Source organism: Canis lupus, chromosome 37 (genome assembly GCF_011100685.1).
Source record: "Canis lupus familiaris isolate Mischka breed German Shepherd chromosome 37, alternate assembly UU_Cfam_GSD_1.0, whole genome shotgun sequence".
Taxonomy (NCBI): domain Eukaryota; kingdom Metazoa; phylum Chordata; class Mammalia; order Carnivora; family Canidae; genus Canis; species Canis lupus.
This window is the reverse complement of record NC_049258.1, coordinates 5,473,398-5,496,924: the sequence shown is the minus strand read 5'-3', so window position 1 is coordinate 5,496,924 and position 23,527 is coordinate 5,473,398. Positions and strand designations below refer to the sequence as shown.

The window sequence follows — 23,527 nt, the reverse complement described above, 5'->3', positions numbered from 1 at the left end:
GCAAATACCTTCTCCTATTCTGTAGGCTGCTTTATAGTTTGATTGTTTCCTTTGCTGCGCAGCTTTCTAGCTTGATGAGGTCCCAGTAGTTCATTTTGCTCTTGTTTCCCTCGCTTCCAGGGGTGTGTCTAGAGTAAGAAGCTTCTCTTACAACGTCAATGACGTTGCTGCTGCCTGTGTTCTCCTTTAGGAATTTGATGGTTTCCTGTCTCACATTTAGGTCTTTCATCATTTTGAATTTATTTTTGTGGATGGTGTAACAAATTGGTCCAGTTTCATTCTTTTGCATGTCTCTGTCTGGTTTTCCAAACACCATTTGTTGAAGAGGCTATCTTTTTTTCCGTCGGATATTCTCTCCTGCTTTGTCAAAGATTAGTTGACCATATAGTTGTGGGTCCATTTCTGGGTTCTTTGTTCTGTTCCATTAATCTATATGTCTGGTTTTGTGCTAGCACCATACTGTCTTCATCACTATAGCTTTGTAATAAACATTTACAATCTGGAATTGTGTTCTTCCAGCTTTTCTTTTTCATGATTGTTTTGGCTATTCAGGGTCTTTTGTGGTTCCATACAAATTTTAGGATTGTTTGTTCTAGCCCTGTGAAAAATGCTGGTGGCATTTTGATAGGGATTGCATTGAATGTGTAGATTGCTTTGAGTAGTATAGACATTTTAACAATATTTGCCTTTCCAATCCATGAGCATGGAATATTTTTCCATTTCTTTGTGTCCTCTTCAGTTTCTTTAATTAGTGTTCTGTAGTTTTCAGCAATGCCTTGTTTCGGGATCAAGGTAATAATGGCCTTATAGGACGATTTTGGAATTTTTCCTTCCATGTCTATTTTTGGAACAGCTTCAGAAGACTAGGTATTAGTTCTTCCTTAAATGTTTCAGAGAATTCCCCTGGGAATCTATCTGGCCATGGACTCTTGTTTGTTAGGAGATTTCTGATTCCTGCTTCAGTTTCTTTGCTGGTTACGGGGCTGTCAAATTTTCTCTTTCTTACTGTTTTAGTTTTGGTAGTTTCTATGTTTCTAGGAATTTATCCATTTCTTTCAGATTGCCCAATTTGTTGGCATACAATTTTTCATAATATTCTTTTATAACTATTTATATGTCTGCAGTGTTGGTTGTGATTTCTCCTCTCTCATTTGTGATTTTTATTTGGGTCCCTTCTCTTTTCTTTTAGATGAGTCTGGTTAGGGGTTTATCAATTTTGTTAATTCTTTCAAAAAACTAACTCCTGGTTTTGTGGATTTGTTTTACTTTTTTTTGTTTGTTTAATTCTATATCATTTATTAGCGCTCTTTATTATTTTCTTTCTTTTGCTGGCATTAGACTTCATTTGTTCTTTTTCTAACTCTTTTAGGTGCAAGGTTAAGTTGTGTATTTGAGAATTTTTTTCTTTTTGAGGTAGGCCTATATTGCTATATGCTTCCCCCTTATGGCAGCTTTTTCTGCATCCCAAAGGTTTTAGATCATCATGTTTTCATTTTCATTTGTTTCCATGTATTTTTAAATTTCTTCTTGAATTTCTTGGATGACCCATTCACTCTTTATTAAGATGCTTTTTAACCTCCATGTATTTCTGGTCTTTCCAAATTTTTTCTTGTGGTTGGCTTCACATTTCATAGCATTGTGGTTGGAAAATATGCATGATATGATCTCAGTCTTTTTGTTGTTGAGGCCTGCCCAACTTGTGACCTAGTGTGTGATCTATTTTGGAGAAGGTCCTATGTGCACTCAAAAAAGAATGTGTATTCTGTTGCTTCAGGATGAAATGTTCTGACTATATCTGCTAAGTCCACCTGGTCTAGTGTGTCATTCAAAGCCACTGTTTCCTTGCTGATCTTCTGCTTAGGGAATCTGTCCGTTGCTGTGAGTGGGGTGTCAGAGTTCCCTGCTATTGTTGTATTATTGATGAATTTCCTTATATTTGTTATTAGTTGATTTATATATTTGGGTGCTCCCAAGTTAGCATCATAAATGCATACAACTGCTAGATCTTCTTGTTGGATAGACCCCGTTTTTATGAGGTCGTGCCCTTCTTCATCTCTTATTATAGTCATTGGTTTAAAATCTAGTTTGTTGTATGTTTGGCTACTCCAGCTTTCTTTTTTTTTCCCAGCTTTCTTTTGATGTCCATTAGTATGATAATGGATTCTTCGTCCCCTCACTTTCAACCCGTGGGTCTAAAGTGAGTCTCCTATAGGTAGCATATGGATGTCAAGATGAATCCATCTTGACACTCGATGTCTTTTGACTGGAGCTCTTAGTCCATTTATATCCGGAGTGATTATCCCTCAAATCAGGTACCTCCTCCCTTCAATAATGTGGCCTCTTCTCTCCCTCTAGTTGTGCAGTTTATTCTGTCAGTTGTCTGGTGGTTTCTTGGGTATTCAGAATTATTTGGGATTTATCTAGCTGTGTTCTGGGAGGAGGCAAGCCTAGGGTCCTCCTACTATGCTGCCATCTTAACCCCCTTCAATCTGCTGGGGGTGACTTTTAGATGCAAACAAAAAGTTTATTCAAGAGTTTCTTTGATTCTAAAAAATACCCAATATATTAGAAAATGTAAAAACATTATCTTATGCTACAAAATTAGATATTTAGAAATTTTTACTGATCTACCTTTTAAGGGAAGCTTCAGGAATGTTTGGTCACGTTTAAAAAGTAATTTCAGCAAAATTTTTATGTTGCATTTATAATTTTTAAAGGTTTTTATTTCCCCTTTGAGGTCTGATTTAACAAATCAAACTTTCCTAGGTACTTTAATAATTTATAAAGCCTAGTTAAACTAATACAGAGGGTGGGCCTTACGTTCTTTTAAATGTTTAGTATTATCTATAAACTTTATGAGCTATTTTTACTTTAAAACAGAAATGTAGCTCTTGCTCAATTACATAATTTATATTGGATTGTAAGGTTGATCTGTGAACCTAACAGACTGAATTCTTTTAAATATTAAAATACATACTTAAAATACAAATATGCACAAATTTCATGGTGCAAAAATATTGATGCAAAGTTTAATGTTTGCATATTAACTATAATTAATTCTAAATCTTCCTGTGCTAACCCACTATGTCAAGCATTTTGAAGCATCTTTTCCCATGTTGTCCAGGATGCTACCTACATCCTGGTAGGATACTCCTCATCCATATTTACAGTGACTATTGTAATATCTTCTGCAGCTGGGGTGTCAGAGCTTTCCTATGCACCATGATCCATACTCCCATGTTTGAATCATATCATCCGTACTTTTTGCATCTACTTAGTGAAATCTGCATCTACATTACTGTATCTTTCCATGTAGATCTTATGATCTTTAACTTAATGAAATCTTAATGAAATCTTGCCTTTTTTTTTTCTTCCATATTTTCCCATCTAAGAATATTAAACCTTTTTGGAGAGTCTTATTACATTTTGGATATTATGTCTCTGATTATACACTTAAAATGTTTAAGGCCATCCTAACTGAAAGAAATATTATGAAAATGAGATACAAAGTTTTAGGAAAATTGAAAGTTATAGTTTTCTAGGCATTTTTAGTTATTCTTACTTGCCTTTCAAATCTTCCTCTTTTTAAAAAACTTCTCTATGGGGCACCTGGGTGGCTCATTTGATTGTCTGCCTCTTGGTTTCGGCTCAGGTCATGAGCTTGAAGCCATGGGATTGAGCCCCGTTTAGGGCTCTGTGCTCAGCTGGGAGTCTGCTTGGGATTCTTTCCCTCTGCTCCACCCTTCCCCACTCTCACTCTCGCACTCTCTCTCCCTCTCTCAAGTAAAAACTAAGTTTTAAAACCTTTTTAAAAAATTATCCTTTACCTCAGCTGGGATCCCCATCCTTTGGTTACTCTTCCCTTAATAGCTAAAGCTTCCAGATCTCTTTATAGCCAGGTTCTCTGGTAACCTAGAAGCAAGTTAGCAGGTCACCTGCTAAGATGCCAGTAGTTTAGCTAGCAAACCATCACATGGGATCAACCACAGTATGGAAACTTTCCTGTTCTTGTTCTAAAGATTTTGGAAAACCAAATTCCCAGATAGTGTTATTATGTATCCAATCCCCTCATTTCCTATTATGTCAAGTATTTTTCTGACTCAAGGGAAATAAATGTGTGACAAAACATAGCATACCCTCACTTCTAAATGTGAGGTGTGTGGGATTTTTTTTCCCCCCTGTGGCAGTCTTTTTAATGTTTTTCCCGTTATCTACTCCAATTCAAGCCAGGTAAGCCCTCAGCTGAAGAGTATGCTTCTGCCTTTACACAGTCATCAGGCTGGTTTGTTATCTACTCCAACCTCTTTTTTTTTTTTTCAACCTCTTTTTTGAAGATGATTTCTAAAATATGTCCCCTTTTACTTTGAAACATTATGGTATATCAAATATTTTAAATGAAATGAATTATAAAAAAGAGTTTTCTCTACATCTAACGTATAATTATCCAGAGAACATACATGAAAGCAGATAAAGTGTTTAAAGCACATAAAATACTATTGTATTCCCAATCAACTGTTATTGCTTTGTAATCATTTTGCACACAGTGTTGAGTGTTATTATCTATCCATTTTGTCATTATTGTCTTATTTTTAAGGTTTTATTTATTCATGAGAGAGAGAGAGAGAGAGGCAGAGACATAGGGAGAGGGAGAAGCAGGGTCCCTGAAGGGAGCCTGATGTGGGACTGGATCCCAGGACCCCGGGATCACACCCTGAGCCCAAGGCACACGCTTCAACCGCTGAGCCACCCAGGCCTCCCATCATTATTGTCTTAATAAAAAATTATTTTGGGATATTGAATACTCCTTAAAATCATCTGCCACCTTTGGCAACATTCAAGATAATATATTTTGGGCCCTGAAGTCTATTTAAAAGATGTGATTATGAAAAGATTTTGAGGAACGGTAGTGTGTTGTAGGGATAAACTTCCCAAAGTGACTAATTTAGAGGTACACAATTCCTTTTGGTAATGAGCACGCCTTGCCTTATCCCTAGTATATAACACACAAGCTTTTGGAATTCTGTTCAATGCCTGGATCCTGTGCTAGGTACGGGACACACAAAAACGAACACGGCATCCTTTTGGCTCTAATTGTGCACAACTGGCTATTCTGAAGCTCAGAATTTTGTCTGAAGCTCAGGATTTTGACAAATTGTTAGTGAAAACTTTTCATACCACTCCTTTAGTGATGCCTGGGGAAAAGCCTGAGAAGCTCAAGGACATTTCAGGCTTTTCCCTGAAGGGCACAGCACCCGATGCCTAACCTGCTTTACCTGTCTGCTTCCAGCGAGGTCATGAAAATGAAGAAGAGGTATGAAGTGGGCTTGGACAAACTGGATTCTGCGGCATCTCAAGTGGCCACGATGCAAGCCGAGCTGGAGGCGCTCCATCCCCAGTTGAAGGTTGCGAGCAAAGAGGTGGACGAGATGATGGCAATCATCGAGAGGGAGTCTGTAGAGGTGGCCAAAACCGAAAAAGTGGTGAAAGCCGACGAAACGATAGCAAACGAGCAAGCCCTGGCTGCCAAGGCCATCAAGGACGAGTGTGATGCGGACCTGGCCGAGGCCTTGCCCATCTTGGAGTCGGCGCTCTCGGCCCTGGATACCCTGACGGCGCAGGTAGGAGCACAGCCGTGCACCACGCCTGCCTCGCCTGGCTCAGGGAAGCCAGGTTGGCTCTGCACCTGATGCAACTCAAATGGGCAAGAGAATTCCCCGACTGACCTGAAATAAAACAAGTGCGTGTGCATGACTCACAGTTTTGGAAAAGGAGAAAACTGCCTTATTGCAGAACCCACCCTAAAACCTCGGTTGTGTCAAAACCTTTGCACAACACTTTTGCAGTTCAGTGGTAGATAGAGGCATGGGACCTACGTGTGTAGTTTAATTCCAGGGTGCACTTTGCACATTTAGACACTGTTGTTGTTTTTTTTTTTTTTTTTTTTTTTTTTTTTTTTTTTTTTTAGACACTGTTGTAATCGGTGTACACCTCACAGTAGATGTGATAACCTACCGTGTCAGTGTTGGTTAGTGTTTGGGGTTTTTTATTTTGGTGAGACTTAGTAGCATAGCCTACAATGTTGTACTTTATAATAGCATGTCTTAGATTGGATGAAATGTGGCATTAAAAATTTAGATGTGGGGATCCCTGGGTGGCGCAGCGGTTTGGCGCCTGCCATTGGCCCAGGGCGCAATCCTGGAGACCCGGGATTGAATCCCACGTCGGGCTCCCGGTGCTTGGAGCCTGCTTCTCCCTCTGCCTGTGTCTCTGCCTCTCTCTCTCTCTCTCTGACTATCATAAAAATAAATTAATTAAAATAAAATAAAAATAAAAAATATATATTAAAAAAATAAATAAAAATTTAGATGTGAAAGGGGGGATAGTTCAATTAAGAAAGATAAAGGTGAATTTTTAAACATAATGTTGAGAATTGTGCTAGACTTTTGGGTGAGGAGAGATCCTTTCTTCACGCCTAACTCCAATATAAATTTCAGAGTGATTAAAATTTAAATATAAACAATTATATTACTATAAGATAGTAGAAAAATGCAGGTCATGTTTATATCTTGCAATGGACCAGGCCCTTGGATTTCTTAAATGTGAGAGAAATAAGAAAAAAAAAAAAAAAAAACCTAGACAAAATTGCTTGTAGCATATGTGCTCTGGATACTCTTCTGCTTTTCATAACTAATAAAAAAAAATTTAAGTTACAAATTCTACCTAAAAACCAACACATTTTGTTTAATACAAACATCACAGAAGTGTAAAAACACTGGGAGATAATATTTGAACTACATGGCAAACAAAAGATTAAGATGCCTCTATGTAAAAAGCTTATAAATCAATAAAAAAATAGTTATAAGATAGTAAATGATATGAAGAAGTAATTCACAAAAAAGGAAGCCCAAGTAGTCAATAAACATATGAAAATGTATCCTACCTCACTTGTATTAAAAAACAGATTAAAATATGATTTCCTTTGCTTATCAGAATGCCTAGCATTGTTGCTGAGGGTATATGTAGTAAAACAGCTTTTATACTTTCTGGAGAGGAGTTTGTCAATATGTGCCAAAAGCTTTAACAATAAAAATCACACACACAAAAAAAACAATAAAAATCACAAAGCTGTTAATTCAATATGGCAATTACAATAGTAAAAGAAAAATAGAGGAAAAAAAACATAGGGTCTGAGAATTATGGTTCATGTCTATACATCAGAAGGTCATGCAGCCATTAAAATGATGTGTTTCATTGATGTAAGGATGATGTTCACTATATATTGTTACTGAAATATGAAAAGTTTTGAAGCAGCACGAATGTTATGTATACTATAATTCCAAATTGGTGAAAATGTAGCATATACACTAGTTTATAGTATATGTGACATAGAAAACATATAGAAGAAATATAAATTTAAAATATTTGCAGTAGTTAACTAGATATTACAGGATTACAAGATATTTTTTGTATGTATTTTTCTAATGTTTGCATCTATTACTTTCATAATTTTTAAGAAGCTGGGACGCCTGGGTGGCTCAACAGTTGAGCACCTGCCTTCGGCCCGGAGCGTGATTCTGGGGTCCCGGGATCGAGTCTCACGTTGGGCTCCCTACAGGGAGCCTGCTTCTCTCTCTGCCTGTGTCTCTGCCTCTCTCTCTCTCCCCCTGTCTCTCTCATGAATAAATAAATAAAATCTTTAAAAAAATTTTTTTAAGAAGCTACAAAACTCTTATTTTTGCAACAGCCAAATCTCAAATCTCTGTTACATATTTTTGAAGTTGACTACATCATGAGCAATCTCACATTAGGGCATATTTCCATTATTTTGTTGTTGTTGTTCTTAACTTTTCCTTTGGGACAAACTTCTCAATGTTTTGTGACAGAATTCTATCGCTGTCACCATTTCTATCCAGTAAACACAGTGAGTTTCTATCTTATGGTTTAGTTTGAAAATAGGAGCCAATTAGACATAATTTGTCAACAAAAAATTCTTTTCTAATGATTAGCATGTTGTTATTTCTAGGACATCACAGTGGTAAAATCCATGAAGAGTCCTCCTGCTGGTGTCAAGCTTGTTATGGAAGCTATATGCATCTTGAAAGGCATCAAAGCTGACAAAATCCCTGACCCAACAGGTTCAGGGAAAAAAATAGAGGATTTCTGGGGTCCAGCTAAGAGACTTCTTGGTGACATCCGATTTCTACAGTCACTTCATGAATACGACAAGGACAACATTCCTGCAGCTTATATGAATATCATAAGAAAAAATTATATTCCAAATCCAGATTTTGTTCCAGAAAAGATTAGAAATGCTTCCACAGCAGCTGAAGGTCTTTGTAAATGGGTCATAGCAATGGATTCGTATGATAAGTAAGTACTAACAACAACAACAACAACAACAAAACCCTGTGTTTTATTTTCCTGTTTGGTCATTTAGACAGTATAAAACTTTCATATCTAGTATCTTTATGTGTGTACATATTTACTGAAGGCAAGACTATATCAATTATATAATATAATACAGTGGTGTGTAAACATTTTTGGGCTCAGGAACCCTTTATACTCTTAAAAATTCTTGAAGACACCAAAAACGTGTTTATCTATCATTATTAGAAGTTGAAACAGAGAAACTTGAAACAACTATTAACTCATAAAAATATTGCATGTTACATAAATAACTTATTTTTTATTCACATTTTTCACAAAAATTATGAGAACAGTAGTGATGTTTTATATTTTTGCAAATCTCTTTAATATGTGACCAGTATGAGATAGCTGGACTCTCAAACTGCATCTTCGTTCAATCTGCTGCAATATATTGTTCCAACTGAAGTATACGAATAAAATACAGCCTAAGTCAGATGTTTAATTGGACAGGAGAGGATGTCATGGACACCCCGAATGGGATGAAGCATGTCTTGGACCACATTTTGAAAACCACTAGTATGATATATATATATTCTTTGTAAGACAAGGAGTCTTTTCTGGTGATTGTATGAGAACCACTTATGTTTTGTACAAACCAGAAAAACTTATGAGTTATTCTTGAAAAAGCAACTCTTACAGCATGTCTTTCAAACTCATACACAATTTGAATCATTATACAAATCTATTGTTCACTGCATGGGTTTCAGGCCATGCTATGTTAATGATAAATTTTAATTTAATATTTTATCATTTGTTTAGAAAGCTAACATCACTGATCCCATTTCCCAGGTAGAAGGTAATTTAGATTCAATCTTTTCCTTATATAGTCCCTTCTATTATTCTATTATCGACATATATATTTATAGATGGTAAGTTTTAGTTAAAGATGAATTCTGAAAAATTTTAAGGAGCAGAATGACGTAGGTAAAACACCTCACCTCCTAAGAATTAAGCTTTATGAATTAGACTAGTTTTCATAAACACTGCAGTATTTCACATAAACCGTTTTCCTTTTATAAAATGACCGATATTCATACTGTCAATAATCAATACTTTATATTGGATAAAAAATTACTTATTTGAAAAAAAATTACTTATTTGAAGATGTTACCCATCTTTGATATCTATTTTGATCATCATTTCATATGTGCTGAGGTCGGGTTGGATCACTAGATGGAATACAGATTATGACTATGAAATACAGAATATATTTTTGCATAAAGATGTGTTTTGAGTTATAGTAAGGATAGAAAAACAAATTCAGTGATAGAAAATGTACTACAGTATAAAATGTATATCTAATTCTCTAATTTTACTTTTTGCAGAGTGGCAAAAATAGTAGCTCCCAAAAAGATAAAACTAGCTGCAGCCGAAGGGGAGCTTAAAATTGCTATGGATGGTCTTCGAAAGAAGCAGGGAGCCCTGCGTGAAGTTCAGGACAAGCTGGCCAAGCTTCAGGATACACTTGAACTAAATAAACAGAAAAAGGCTGATTTGGAAAACCAGGTATGTGATAACATAGACAAATAGGGACGAATCCTAATTACTTCAATAAAAATGATGTTTGCACTGGTAAATAACAGCCACAATCTCCTGCTTTCCTTCTGGTTGAGGATTGGCAACCCATGGCCCATGGGCCAAATCCACCATTGCCCGTTTTTGTATGGCCCACAAGCTAATTATGGTGTTGACATTTTTTAATGACTATACAGTAAATGGTTGTATAAGTACCTACACAATATCGTCAGTTTTGCCTCTCAATCCACAAAGCCTCAAATTTTTACTTTCTGGGCTTTTTCTCTCCCCTCCCCCGACCAAAGTCAATTATCTCTGATTTAGATTACCAGACTATTGAGCTAGATTATTTAAATAATTCTTCATATTATAGGTAGGGAAATGGAGAACCAAAATATTAAGTGACTTGGGTTGTCTAAAGGTTGACAGCAGAACTGAGATAAGAACTCAATACCCAGAACCACACTGTGTCCTCTGAAAATTATTTTAAGACTAAAAAGGTGAAACTATTTGTAATAACTAACTGCTCAAGTCTGATTATGTTCTAGGGGGAAAAAAAGTCAAAATATTTTATAACAGTCAATATTTATTGAGTGCTTCCTCTGCAAGTCACTGTTGTTCTGGGAGCAGCGTGTGTTGATCTCATTTATTCGCGATACAGCCTTCCGAAGGAGGTCATCGTTTTGTATCATTTTGCAGAAACTAAAGCACAGAAAGCTCAAGTAACTTGCCTATGGTCAACCCAGCTTCTAAGCGTGGAGGCTGAAGTCTGGACAAAGGCAATCTGGCTCTAATAGCTGCTCTCTTTCCCAGACTGTTTCATCCTAGAGGCTGTGACCAAATTCTGTTGTGTACAAATGCATGACATTGCTCATCTTTAAAAATTTTACTTATGACACGGCATGATTTCCAAGCGGTCAGTTTTAGTTTAAGTAATATGATAGGCTGGTATGTGGTTTATTGTAAATATTTGCCAACTCTGTAGTAGGTTTGAAATTTTATTTTTTTGTGACGAAATAATGGTAATGTAAAATGAATATATGCTTATGTGTGTACTAACAACCTGCTTTTGGGGGCAAAATTTTAGTTACAATATTTCTACTTGATAGTTTCTGATAGCAACTTTATTGTCGTCTGAGACATAATTCAGTTTATTACAAACATTACTGAAAGAAAGGATGGAGAAACAAGCCAGGAAGACAGAAAATATTAAAGAGGGAAAATTTAAAAACAAAAGATTTAAATTTGTGAAGCACAAAAATGTTACCAACTATATACCATTGCTTTTTCAAGCCTATCTTTAGATAAACCAATTTAGTATTTTAGATCTTTTGGTCTAAAGGAATTTATTTCATATAAATATTAATAGCATTAGGAAAAAGTATAGGCCAAATTCATATTCCACAGTAATCTAAATGCTTCTGCTTTTATCAATTGTTTACTTTTTTCCATGTCAGTCATTTCATTTTGAACCTTAAGCCAGCCTTTGCTTGGTCTTGTCTTTATCCAAGAATAATGATGCAAAGTCACTGAAAATTAAACCAAAATAATTCAGGTATTTTACTGGAATATTGCCATTGCCTGGGTTGAAATGGCTTTTCCCCCAGTTTTCCACCTTCGTAATTATCCTTTTTCTTTTTTTAATCACATTGCTTAATTACGCATAATCAAATTTGGTTAACAGTCTTCTGCACAAAGTAGGCTCTCAGCTATTGATTGATGTCCTAATTGAAGGTTAATTGCAAGTGTGTGAGTAGGTTGACACAATTTAACAACTTGAAAATTGTGCTTTGCAAGTTTGCATAAATTATTACAACTTTTAAACATTTAACCTTTAGAATTATCATCAAGTCAACCGTAAGTTAAATGAGGGAAAGATTTTGATAGACCATTTGAAATAAAATGCTTTTAGAGTATTTAAACTTGAGGGAAAACATTCATATCTGCTAAAGAATGTCCTTTATTACTTAAGCAAATATCAGTGTCTCCCGCTTTCCTTAAACAGAGCTATCCGTGCATTATGTGATAAGTAGCCACTAAGAATTTCATAAATTGTGTATACTTTATTACACATCCTTACTGTACAAACTTTATCATGAAAAACAATTCTAACATTCCATGGACTTTCCAGCCTTCATAGTGAAATAGCTCACATTTTTTTAGAGAGTTAAAAAAATTCCAGTGGAAAGTTTGCAATGAAAAAAATAATTTATCTCTGAGGCCAAAATCTTGTGGAAATCTTAACTTATTTTCTACTTGCGGGTGTTGCTAACAGCTGCCTTTTATTTTTGAGGTTGACTTGTGCAGCAAGAAGCTAGAACGAGCTGAGCAGCTGATTGGAGGCCTGGGGGGTGAGAAAACTCGCTGGAGCCTTACAGCTTTGGAGCTGGGGCAGTTGTACATCAACCTGACAGGTGACATCCTTATTTCCTCAGGAATTGTCGCCTACCTGGGCGCCTTTACATCTAACTATCGACAGGTAAAGAGTACTAGTCGATTTCTAAGGTCTCTTTCTAGCCCTCCCCATATAGCCAATACTAACTAATCTTAGGAGATTTTGTTTGCTTGCTTTTTTGTTTTTGTTTTTGTTTTTGTTTTGTTTTGTTTTTTTGGTTAAGAACAAGGAGTGAGGAGTTTCCAGGTAATTTCTAGTTGTGTATTTTAGTTACTCTGTAAATTGGCTTGATAGCTGTAAGATGCCTTATCAAATATTCTTCTAAAATCAAATTGTTTTAGAAACGTTGATTTTAAAAGGTAACATGAAATGGTAGGCCCTAAATATAAAATTTCCTTTCCTAAACCAGTGTAAGGAGATCAGGATTTTTTCTTATCTTTTTTTTTTTTTTTTTTTGGTGTGTATGTGTGTTTAATCAACTACTCTCTATGAGCCTCAGGAATGAATCATTTCAAAAATCACTTCAGACACTAAAACTTCAGGGGAGGAAAAGGCAAGCTGACTTAGACCAAATCAGTAAGTGGCTTCCTAGAAACCTAATGCCGAGTTTCCTGCCTCTAATTTCCACCCCTTTGATGGAGTCGGCCTCCTTCTTTGTGACCCAGTTCCCGCTTCTATTTCTTCTTCCTGCTTTTTCCTAGTACTTTTCAGCCCATTCCTGAATGAGACCCAGCATATCTTTTGAAAAGTTGAACTGGAATCCAACCCAGAACATGGCCCTGTCAAAGCAGGAGGAGAGATTTAGAAAAATTAAAAGCACTAAAAGAGAAAGAGAAGGAGAATAGGGAGAAGAGAGAAATTTTACAACATTTGGCAATAGCTTCTGGTGTCAAGCAAGTAGAGAAAATAATTGACAACTCACTTTTCTTCTTTCTCTTTCTTTTTTTCAAAACATTTGCACATGGTCTCAGTCGAGCCTTTCTTAATTTGGGGGCTTTCTCTTAAGTAGGGTTGTTTCTTGGGGGCCACTGTTTTGGTTTGTTTGTTTTTAACCAAACTGATTTAAACTCTTCAAACACGTGATCTTTCTGGTCCCCTTGGGACCTGGTAACCCTTGTCCTGGTGCATGACCCTCACACTCTTCCTCACTTTGTTCATTTCGATCTCTGAATCACTGTTTCTTGCTATGGCATTAACACCTCATAGTTCAAATAAATAGTTCATGTTTACCATGAGACTCTGGTAATAGACTTGTTTGCTCCACAGTTTCAGAGACTGAGGCTTATAAAGATGAAGGGAGCTGCTTAGAGCCACATGGCTGGTTAATGACACAGCAGGGATGGGACCTGTAGTCACCTGTAGTCAGAATCCTAATTTAACAATCTCTCTGCTCTCCTCCATCAACTTAGAACAATGGAAGGGGTAGCCGTGGCCGCCCTTCCCCTTCCCTGTTGGCTCCCAACATACTCCTGGGTATGGCTCCTATTGAGCGTTCCAGTGCCAAGCTGAAAGTACCGCGCCTCCCCACCCTGCCTCTCTGACCGACTCGTTCCTGGGCACTGGATCTTGTTGACTCCACAGACACCCACTTCCACCAGAATGAGGGGTGCCCATCAGCCCACCACACAAATCCTTCAAGAGAACATTGAGGTCCAGAACCAGACCCTGGAGTTTAGTGACAGAAGTAAAGTGACACTCAAGCTCGACACAGGTACAACCCAAACTCCTATGAACTCACATCCACTGTCCTCACCCTTGATTCAAGTAGCCCTGTCATCCCATCCCATTTCATCCCTGTGAGGGCTTCAAGGCAATTTTACCCCTTCCTTGCTTCCCCAGGCCTTTACTTTCCTTGAGTCTCCGATGTTGCTGCTCCTTCCTGTGAATTTATTCTCTATGTCCCACTCTGATCTCATTCTCTCTCTCGCTCTCTCTCTCTCAGGTCAGGGCAGCTGGCAGTTTACACCCCGTCAGAAGTTTCCCATTCACTTGTAAGCATGAGGTTATAGTGGCAACATCAGTATCTGTCCAGATGCCCTCCTGGCTTCCTGCACTTTCATATCCAACAACCAGTGCCTACGACTCTTTTTGCAGACTTCCTTTCGGTTCTTAGAATCCACCTTGTGCAGTGTATGGAGAGCTACAATGGCCTGGGGATTTATTTCCCCCTAGGGCATGCCTGGATGAATGACTAACAGAAGGGGGAGCATGAGAATCTGCCTCCCTTCCCTCTGGTTGAAACAGCTCTAAGAACTAACTTACATTCTCTGTGGGATCAAACCAAAGCCACCTGCTGCAGAACTTTGGCTGATTCCTCACTTTTGTTGGCTTCTTCCCAGTCCTTGTACAGCCCCCCGCCCAGTACCCCTTCCTTAATAAATCACTTCACCTAAGCCTTCATCTCAAAGTCTGCTTCTGGGAAACCCAACTAAGATCAAAAACAAAAAAAAAACTTCACAACAATCTTGGTTCTTTTCAAAGTATCCAAGTCTCTGGATACCAAGATCCCTCAATAAATAGCTGGATCCCCTCCTTCCAAGCTTGAATCTGAGTAGCTGTTAATTATTCATCAACTTCTTCGTAGAACTTCTGGCACTCTTCATAAATAAAACATGGAACCCCCCACTTCTAAGATAACTGGGCCCATGGTGCTTTAACTGCAGTGCTCATACCACTCTCTACAACAGAATCCTACAGGGCTGTCAGGACATGTAAGCTCTGGAGTTGAATTAATTTGAACTTTCTCGTTTTCCCTGCCTACAGTCAGAGTCAAAACTGTTTTGGTGGTAGTGGATATTTTCACCAACGTGACACTCTTAATGGTCAATTTTTCATTGCTACCATCTGTTGCATCAGCTGATTACTAGTCAAGGCTCCTGGCTTGTATTTAGAGAAGCTTGTTCAGAGCACCTCACGTTCATTTCAGTGACTCTCTGCTGCTGTACCCTTAGATGCATTATTGGGCCACTTAGATTTTTAATCCAGAAATATGATAACATGCTTCACTGGTCATCTATAAACAACATCCCACAGTCACTATTGTTTTCTTTACTTCTTCCCCATATTATTGACTATCATACCAACACCAGCATCATGCTATATTTGACAAAACCTCCAGATTTTTCCCAAAAGTCTACCCTGTAGCCTGACAACAAAGAGATCAAAACATGCCAGTAGGAACTGTGCACTAGAGAGTGGAATTCAAACCAGACATACTTTATACCCCTCCTCCCTACACAGCCACACCACCTCTTCCTGGTATCAACAACCAAACCCAACAGAAAGCCAGGTGACAGTTTTTAAGTATTCATAAAAGGTGAGACTTTGCCCCCAGAATTTGTCGTGTAGTTTTATACCTGTGACTAGGTTGCATTGTATGGCAAAAGGACTTTGTCATTTAGGTTGCTATTCAGGCTGAACTTAAAACAGTAGGATTATACTTGGTTAGCCTGAACTTGATAATAGGACAATATCTTTTTAAAGTGAGAGTAAGTGGAATGCCCGGGTGGCTCAGTGGTTGGGCACCTGCCTTTGGCCCAGGTCGTTATCCTGGGATCTGGGATCGAGTCCTGCATCAGGCTCCCTGCATGGAGCCTGCTTCTCCCTCTGCCTGTGTCTCTCCCTCTCTGTGTGTGTGTCTCATGAATAAATAAATACATCTTTAAAAAAAAATAAAGCAAGAGTAAGAAAGAAAGTGCTCAAAGAATCAGAGACATGTTAAAAGGACATAAAGTTGAGTTTGAAGTTACTTCTATGATCAAATCAACAATCAATAATGATGGTAACATATTATAACCCATTGAATAAAAGATGTGAGCAAAATGGGTGAAGGGGTTCCAAAGGGTGCACATTTCCAGTTATAAAATGAATAAGTCCTTGGGTGCAATGTACAGCATGGTGACTATAGTTGATAATCCTGTATCATACATTTGAAAGTCACAAGGTCTTAAAAATTCCCGTAAGAAAAACATTTCTGTGACTCTGATGACGGATGTTAACTAGACTCCCTATGCTGAGCTCCCAGTATGCACAAGGAGTGAATCCTCATGCTGTACACCTGAAATTACTATCATGTGATATGTCAATTATATTTTTTAAGAGAGACTAAAAAACATAGAAGAGGATAAATCTGTAATGACATAAATTCATACATCTTAAAAATGAGTGTCTGGCAAAGCTCGATAGTACAGCTACGATATCTCCCCACGAAATGCTCATTCATGAGGGAGGCAAAGGGGAAAAGAGCCGTGCAGAAGCCATAACACAGTATCTCCCAGAGAGAGCTGCCTTAATTCGGTGTTGAATCCTGAGTAAAACCTCTGAATTCCTTTCAGGGGGTAGTTAGCTCAGCCCTCAGGCCAATCATTTCCCTTCTCAGCTTGGCCTCGAGGTTCTAACAGGCGGTCGGCTTCCAGGGGCCCCCGGACACCTAGCACCGGGGACAGCGCCTTCTTGGCCGGCCTGTGGAAGAGGCCTACCCCACCCCAAGGAAGCCCCCCCTGCAGCCTTGCTGACCCTCCCGCATCCCGCCCCATGTGTACTGGCCTGTTTCCCCGTGTGCTGTTGCCCTCTTATCTGGGGGTGACCTCCTGTGGGGCATCTTTCTCCCGTTGGGCAGTACAGGTAGCAAGAAGTCGAGCTCTTCGTCTATCAGAGTGTCTTGTGTTGGGTCCCACCATCCAAAGAAGCTTTCGTCACACCTGAGATCACACATGTATGGGACAAGCCTGCAGGTGACAGCTTCACCAAGGGATAAAAGTCAGCGTCCTCAATAAATGAAGAGTTTGAAACCCGACTGCTGATATGATGTGGTGAGAACACGACGTTGTGTCTATCATATTCTTGCCGAAGGTGCATGACCTGAGTTGAATCACGAGGGAACATCGCAGAGATGCTACTGTGCGACATTCTGCAAAGTGACGGACCAGTCAAGGTCCCGAAAGTCACCAGTTCCCCCTAACCTGTCGTGGCCTTTCATGTGCAACAGAGGGGAGTGTTGGTGGAGCCGGCTGGACAGGAGCCGGGGCAGGTGGTGGTGCCCCCCTGTGCCCTCTCAGCCAGCACCCCCAGCACCCACAGCACCGTCACCTGCCTGTCAGCTGGTGCCAGCACCTTGGGTGTCTGTGCCTCTTTTCCGCGTCCCTTCCTCACCTGGTTTTCCTCTGGCCTTGTCTCTCGCTGTTTCTGCACTCTTTGATGTGTAACCCCAAGTTGGACCTTGACTTCTGACTTTCTGCATGTGAACCTGGACTTGAACTACCCTTTTGGTTCCTGAGCAACCTAGCAAACCGTGCCCCTGGTGGGATATCGCACCCTCCAATATGTGCCCCGAACCTTGTTGGTGCCTACTAGCCCCCCCATGATCTCTCCCTGCCAGGCATACAAGAGCCAGAAAAAAATGTCCCCTACCAGTTCAAATTAGATTTACTTATATACCATCATACTATATTTTTTTTTAATTTTTTTTTTATTTATTTATGATAGTCACACAGAGAGAAAGAGAGGCAGAGACACAGGCAGAGGGAGAAGCAGGCTCCAAGCACTGGGAGCCCGACGTGGGATTTGATCCCGGGTCTCCAGGATCGCGCCCTGGGCCAAAGGCAGGCGCTAAACCACTGCGCCACCCAGGGATCCCACCATCATACTGTATTAAGGCTTACTGGAAATTTGTAATTTAAAGAAAATATATGGGGGTGCCTGGCTGGCTCAGTCAGAGGGAAGTGTGCGACTCCTGACCTCGGGGTTGTGAGTTCAAGCTCCTATAGAGTGGATGTAGAGATTACTAAAAAACATAAAAAACTTAAAATATACGGAATAATGATGGTCTCCAACTACTTTGTCAAGTGTAGCTTTAGAATAGAGATTGGCAATTGTTCTTTTCAGATATGAAATTCTGACTTTGACTTCACTATGAAGTGATGTATCTAAAATTAATATTGGATATAGTTAATTTTTGTTTGAATGCATCATGGGCCTTCTAAATTACAGTTCTATATGAAAAAAATCTGATACATTGTCTTTTGAGGTGCAGTTTCAACAATTGTTGGTTGACTCAAGGAATAAAGTGTAATCGAGGGGTTTACAAAGTATTCATTTGTTTTCCTATCTCTGTGTCTTAAAGAACCAAATCAAGGAGTGGACAAATTTGTGCAAAAGCAAAGATATTCCCTGCTCTGATGACTATTCTCTTATGGGTATCCTGGGAGAAGCAGTGACAATTCGGGCCTGGAACATTGCTGGGTTACCTTCGGACTCGTTTTCCATTGATAATGGGATCATCATCATGTAAGGAAAATACTTTTCTCACAAATGATCTCTATTAATCAGTAGATTTATTTATCTGTGCATCTTTTTTTAAAACAATTATAGCTAGAAAACTTTTATAGTATTGTGAAATTTTTACTTAAGTCATTAATTAGCTAAATTAAATATGAATAATCTCTTCCTTTTCCTACTAATATTAGAACTATTGCATATTGGAGACTGTAAGAACAACCAAAAACCCTAATGATTTTTGCTTAATTTTTAATCATCAGCCTTTGGCAAATGGAGCAAAATCCTAACATGAGCAAGTGAAGTCTGAAAGACCTTTTCCCATAAAATTACAGGGTTTTGTTATTGCAAATTGATGAAAGATGCAGCGGGGGGTGAGTTGGTGGTGGTGATGGGTTCTGGTGTACAAAATTCTTAGTCACTGCTATGCTTGGGACCAATTTAAATGATATGGATACATTTCTGGGTCTGGGACTCATGGGGACTTTCAAGACAGTAGCTGCTATTCCTGGAATCTCCTGGTTAGTAGACAAATCCCATGGAAATTCAGCTGGGAGAATAAAGCAGCTCATCCAGCCTCACCTTTCCTACAAGTCTTACCTCCTGGAAACCAAGGACCTCAGTCTGCCCCAGTTTGAGGACAGTCATCATTTGTGTCATTCCCTAGTTCACATTACCATGGGCCTCTATCACTGGGCCCGTCTTCTTGGAGGTAATAGCAGGGGGAAACCATCAGTAGAAATGTTCAGTTCTGTATGACATGACTATTTTAATTAGTTGCTAGTTTACTACTGAAAAAATAATTGACGTCCTAGTACTTAAAGTAAAAATGGCAGACTCATGCGAATTTTTAAAATAGAATTAACCACTACGTGTGAAGACTGGGTCTTCAATAAATTTTTTGTATGGGGTATTTATGAAAATCATTCCACAAAAAAAATTCGGATGAACACGTTTCTTTACCAATCAACAAATGCTCTCTCTCTCTCTGTCTCTCTGTCTCTGTCTCTCTCTCTCTGGACTTCTTTCTTTTAAGATTTTATTTATTTATTCATGAGAGAGAGAGAGAGGTAGAGACACAGGCAGAGGGAGAAGCAGGGCCCATGCAGGGAGCCTGACGTGGGACGCGATCCTGGGACTCCGGGGTCACTCCCTGGGCTGAAGGCAGGTGCTCAACCACTGAGCCACCCAGGCATCCCTCTATGAACTTCTTTAGCATTTATTTGCTGACTTGTTCTACAGGGATTTGAGGTGTGTGAATATAAAGTAAAAATCTTATGAGACCACCTAGGGGCGGTTAAAGAAGTAGTTACTTCTCTAGGTACTTCAGACAAGCTCATCCTTACATTTGGGTCCTGAATTAAGTACAAAACTTTCTAGTAATAAAGGCGAAAAAGAAAATATGAAAAGATGGTTCTCATAGTTTTAACCAAGTAAATCATACTTTGATGAGCTTTTTCAGGAACTAAATTTAAATGTAATTATTTTGTTGATTTGGAGAAAAGACTACAAAGCTTTTCCTTGGTGAACGAAAATTAAGTACTGGGTACTGCGCTCTCATAATCTAAATTAATCCAGAAGAGAAATGATAGGATTCAGTTAAATGATAAATATGTGCGTTAGTTTGCCACTGAAACAGATTTTTAAGTGCCCTTTTAGAAGCACAGGATGACAGCTAGTTTTTTGAATTATTTAACAAGTAGGTGGCACTCAGACTTTGTGTTGGTGTTTAATGTGAGAATACAATTAGACATCAACATAAATGGGAGGTTTCTGAAAATTTAGAAGTCCGCTTTTACTTTACCCATCTGTACCAATTCAGCCTAAAGAAGAGTCAGATATTTGCTGTTTTTTGCTATTGCTATCTTTTCCCCTTGTAGAAAAAATACTTTGCTCTTTCCAAGCACTTGTGACTATAATTGATCACGTCCCGTATAAGGGTAGTCGTGTCTTTATTGTTTCATTTTGCAGCTTGTATACCTGTGTTCTCCCTGGCAGGATATCTATAACCATTATATTCATTGGAGGCCAAATTCCTTCTTATTTTTCAGCAAATAAATGTGCTCTTTCATTTGGGCCCAGTCGTATTTTAGTAATAAAAGCGCATTGATGAGTATTTCTGCTTCTAAGATTCCAAATCTTTCATGGTTATTTTTCAAGATAACAAACTCATATTTCAGGAGACAAAGAGGTAAAAAAAAAAATGGTGTTAATGACACAGAACCCTTACATTTTTGCTATTCATTTGTTACAGTGTTGAAATATTAGCAAAATGTTACGGTAGCAGCTTTATTAAGAAAGAAATATTAACATTTTTCATTCTTGGCTTATTTTGTCGATGTTATTTTGGTAATCCTATACTGAGAGGTTTCAGTAAATAGGTTTAAGGTGATCATTTTGAAGCATCAGATAAGTATCTTATTTACTTGCCTCGTGTGTTTTTCCATTCCCCAGAGATACTTGCTTGATAATGATAGTACCTAATAATGAGCACTTACTAAAGACCTAATCCTGTGCTAAGTGCTTTTTACGTACTATCTCAGCTGACTGAAGAGTTGATTATTTCGGGAAACGGGGAAGAATCTATAAAATTTAGATAAGTTGGAATATAATTAACTTTTGGAGCTATTGACACCTGAAGGTCCTTGGCTAATCAGCATTTCAAGGACTAGCGATAACATTGAGTGTAATTGGATTGTATCTGAACATTTCACAGGGAAATAGTAAAACTGTTTAATAACTTGGTAAATAAATCAGACCTATATCTGATATAACTCTGCGTTTTAAAAATATCTTTTAGTTTTTGTTTCTAGAGGAGTCAGATAAATTAGGTTTATTTCAGTAGCAGTAATAACTGAGAGGAGCACCAGTCTTTCATTGTCTGTTTTTTTTTTTTTTATCTATTTTTATGTATGTGTGTAAAGAGGAAAATAGCAAACCTCTTTGAGTTGCACCACTGTCATATATTTAAATTCTGTGTCCCTCCATGCAGACTACTGTGAACATGTATTATTACCTTTGGAAGTCTGGATTTTTCTAAAGCCCAAAAGAGCACCAAATAGTAATCCTCTCTAGAGAATCACAAAAGAACAAACAATATTAAAACTTGGAATCCTGAGTCTATAAAAATTCAGTTTTCATTTGGGAACCATTGATTTTTTTTAAGATTATATTTATTCATTCATGAGACACACAGAGAGAAGCAGAGACACAGGCAGAGGGAGAAGCAGGCTCTCTGCGGGGAGCCCGATGCGGGACCCGATTCCAGGACCTCGGGATCATGACCTGAGCCAAAGGCAGATGCTCAACTACTGAGTCACCCAGGTGCTCTGGGAACCACAGATTTTAAAGCATTTCTAGATTCATGAGTGTTTGGTGGAGGAAATAAGAGGATTATGTGGAGAAATGTGTTGTCAGAAAATAACGCAAAATAATGGAGAGGAAGCAAACAGTAAATAGGGTGTTTGTTCATTTCAGATTCAGGATTTATATTCAAAGAGTGAAGCTGTGTAAACCAATGTGCATTGCATATACTTCTCCACGATAATTGTTATTAAAACCAGTACATTCTTCTCTACCTACCTTGAAGGAACGTCTCCTTTGATGTTTTATAGAAGCCCTTATCTTTAAACGCAAAATTAGGACTTAGTTTAAGGGACTTAGTTGAGTGTCCAACTCTTGTTTTCAGCTGAGATCATGTCTCATGAGTTGTGAGATCCAGCCCTGCATCAGGCTCTGTATATGAGAGTGTTGTTTTGAGAAAATAAGTTTCATATAATTGTTAACTGGATATGGAACAACATCTCTGTGTGTGCAAATACACAGATAGTATTGTGTGTGTGTGTATGTACATATATAATAAGTATATATATAATTGTTCCAGCACAATGTGTATGGAAACATTACCTTTTTTCCATTGAATTGTTTTTACATCTTTGTTGAAAGTCCGTTGTCAGCAAATATGTAGTTCTATTTCTGGATTGTCTATTCTGTGGATCTATTTGTCTGTCTTGATGCAAAAACCACATTGCCTTGATTAGTATAGCTTTCTATTAGGTCTTGAAGTTAGATTATATGTCTTCCACCCTATTCAAAATTATTATCTCAGTTTTGTGCCTCTCATTATAAATTTTGGAATCAGTTTTTAAATATCTACAAAAGATCCTTGCTGGGATTTTGATTGGAACTGTATTGAATCTATATGTCAATTTGAGAAAAATTGACAGTAAGTCTTCTATAAACACAATATATCCCTGTTTTAAAATTTTTTCATTTTATTTCAAGTTTTGTTTAAATTCTAGTTAACATATTGTGTAATTCTGGTTTCAGGAGAAGAGTTTAGTGATTCCTCACATACATATAATATCCAGGGCTCATCACTAAGTGTCCTCACTACTCGTAACCTATTTAGCCCATTCTCTTGCCCATCTTCCCTCTAGCAACCCTCAGTTTGTTCTATCATTAAGTCTCATGGTTTGTTTCCTCTCTTTTTTTTCTCCCTTTCCATATGTTCATCTATTTTGTTTCTTAAATTACACAGATGATATTGTCTTTCTCTGATTTATTTCACTTAGTATAATACACTCTAGCCCCACCCACAACATTGCAAATGGCAAGATTTCATTCTTTCAGATGGCTGAGTAGTATTCCATTGTGTGTGGGGTGTGTGTGTGTGTGTGTGTGTGTGTGTGTATACTGTTATTTTTTTTTTTTATATACCACGTCTTCTTTACCCATTCATCAGTCAATGAACATTTAGGCTCTTTCCATAATTTGGCTATTATTATTTTTAAAGGTTTTATTTATTTATTCATGAGAGACACACAGAGAGAGAGAAAGAGTGAGAGAGAGAGAGAGAGGCAGAGACACAGGCAGAGGGAGAAGCAGGCTCCATTCAGGGAGCCTGACGCGGGACTC

The 23,527-nt window shown here is 38.2% G+C and overlaps 1 protein-coding gene and 1 long non-coding RNA gene across 5 annotated transcripts in view; one reads left to right on the top strand and one right to left on the bottom strand.

Moving 5' to 3' along the window:
- The window catches only part of DNAH7 (dynein axonemal heavy chain 7), a 240,346-nt gene that overhangs the window by 140,730 nt on the left and 76,089 nt on the right, over nucleotides 1–23,527 (top strand). Inside the window, exons 43-47 of the mRNA XM_038585215.1 lie at nucleotides 5,288–5,618; nucleotides 8,024–8,370; nucleotides 9,753–9,933; nucleotides 12,236–12,421; nucleotides 18,459–18,622. Of these exons, the coding sequence (XP_038441143.1) occupies nucleotides 5,288–5,618; nucleotides 8,024–8,370; nucleotides 9,753–9,933; nucleotides 12,236–12,421; nucleotides 18,459–18,622 (1,209 nt within the window). The remainder of the gene's footprint in view (nucleotides 1–5,287; nucleotides 5,619–8,023; nucleotides 8,371–9,752; nucleotides 9,934–12,235; nucleotides 12,422–18,458; nucleotides 18,623–23,527) is intronic.
- Nucleotides 1–23,527, bottom strand: part of LOC102156828 — a 74,882-nt gene that overhangs the window by 10,335 nt on the left and 41,020 nt on the right. For all 4 annotated transcript variants that reach the window (XR_005385091.1, XR_005385090.1, XR_005385088.1 and 1 more), the window contains one exon: nucleotides 5,274–5,451. This is a non-coding gene — a long non-coding RNA (uncharacterized LOC102156828). The remainder of the gene's footprint in view (nucleotides 1–5,273; nucleotides 5,452–23,527) is intronic.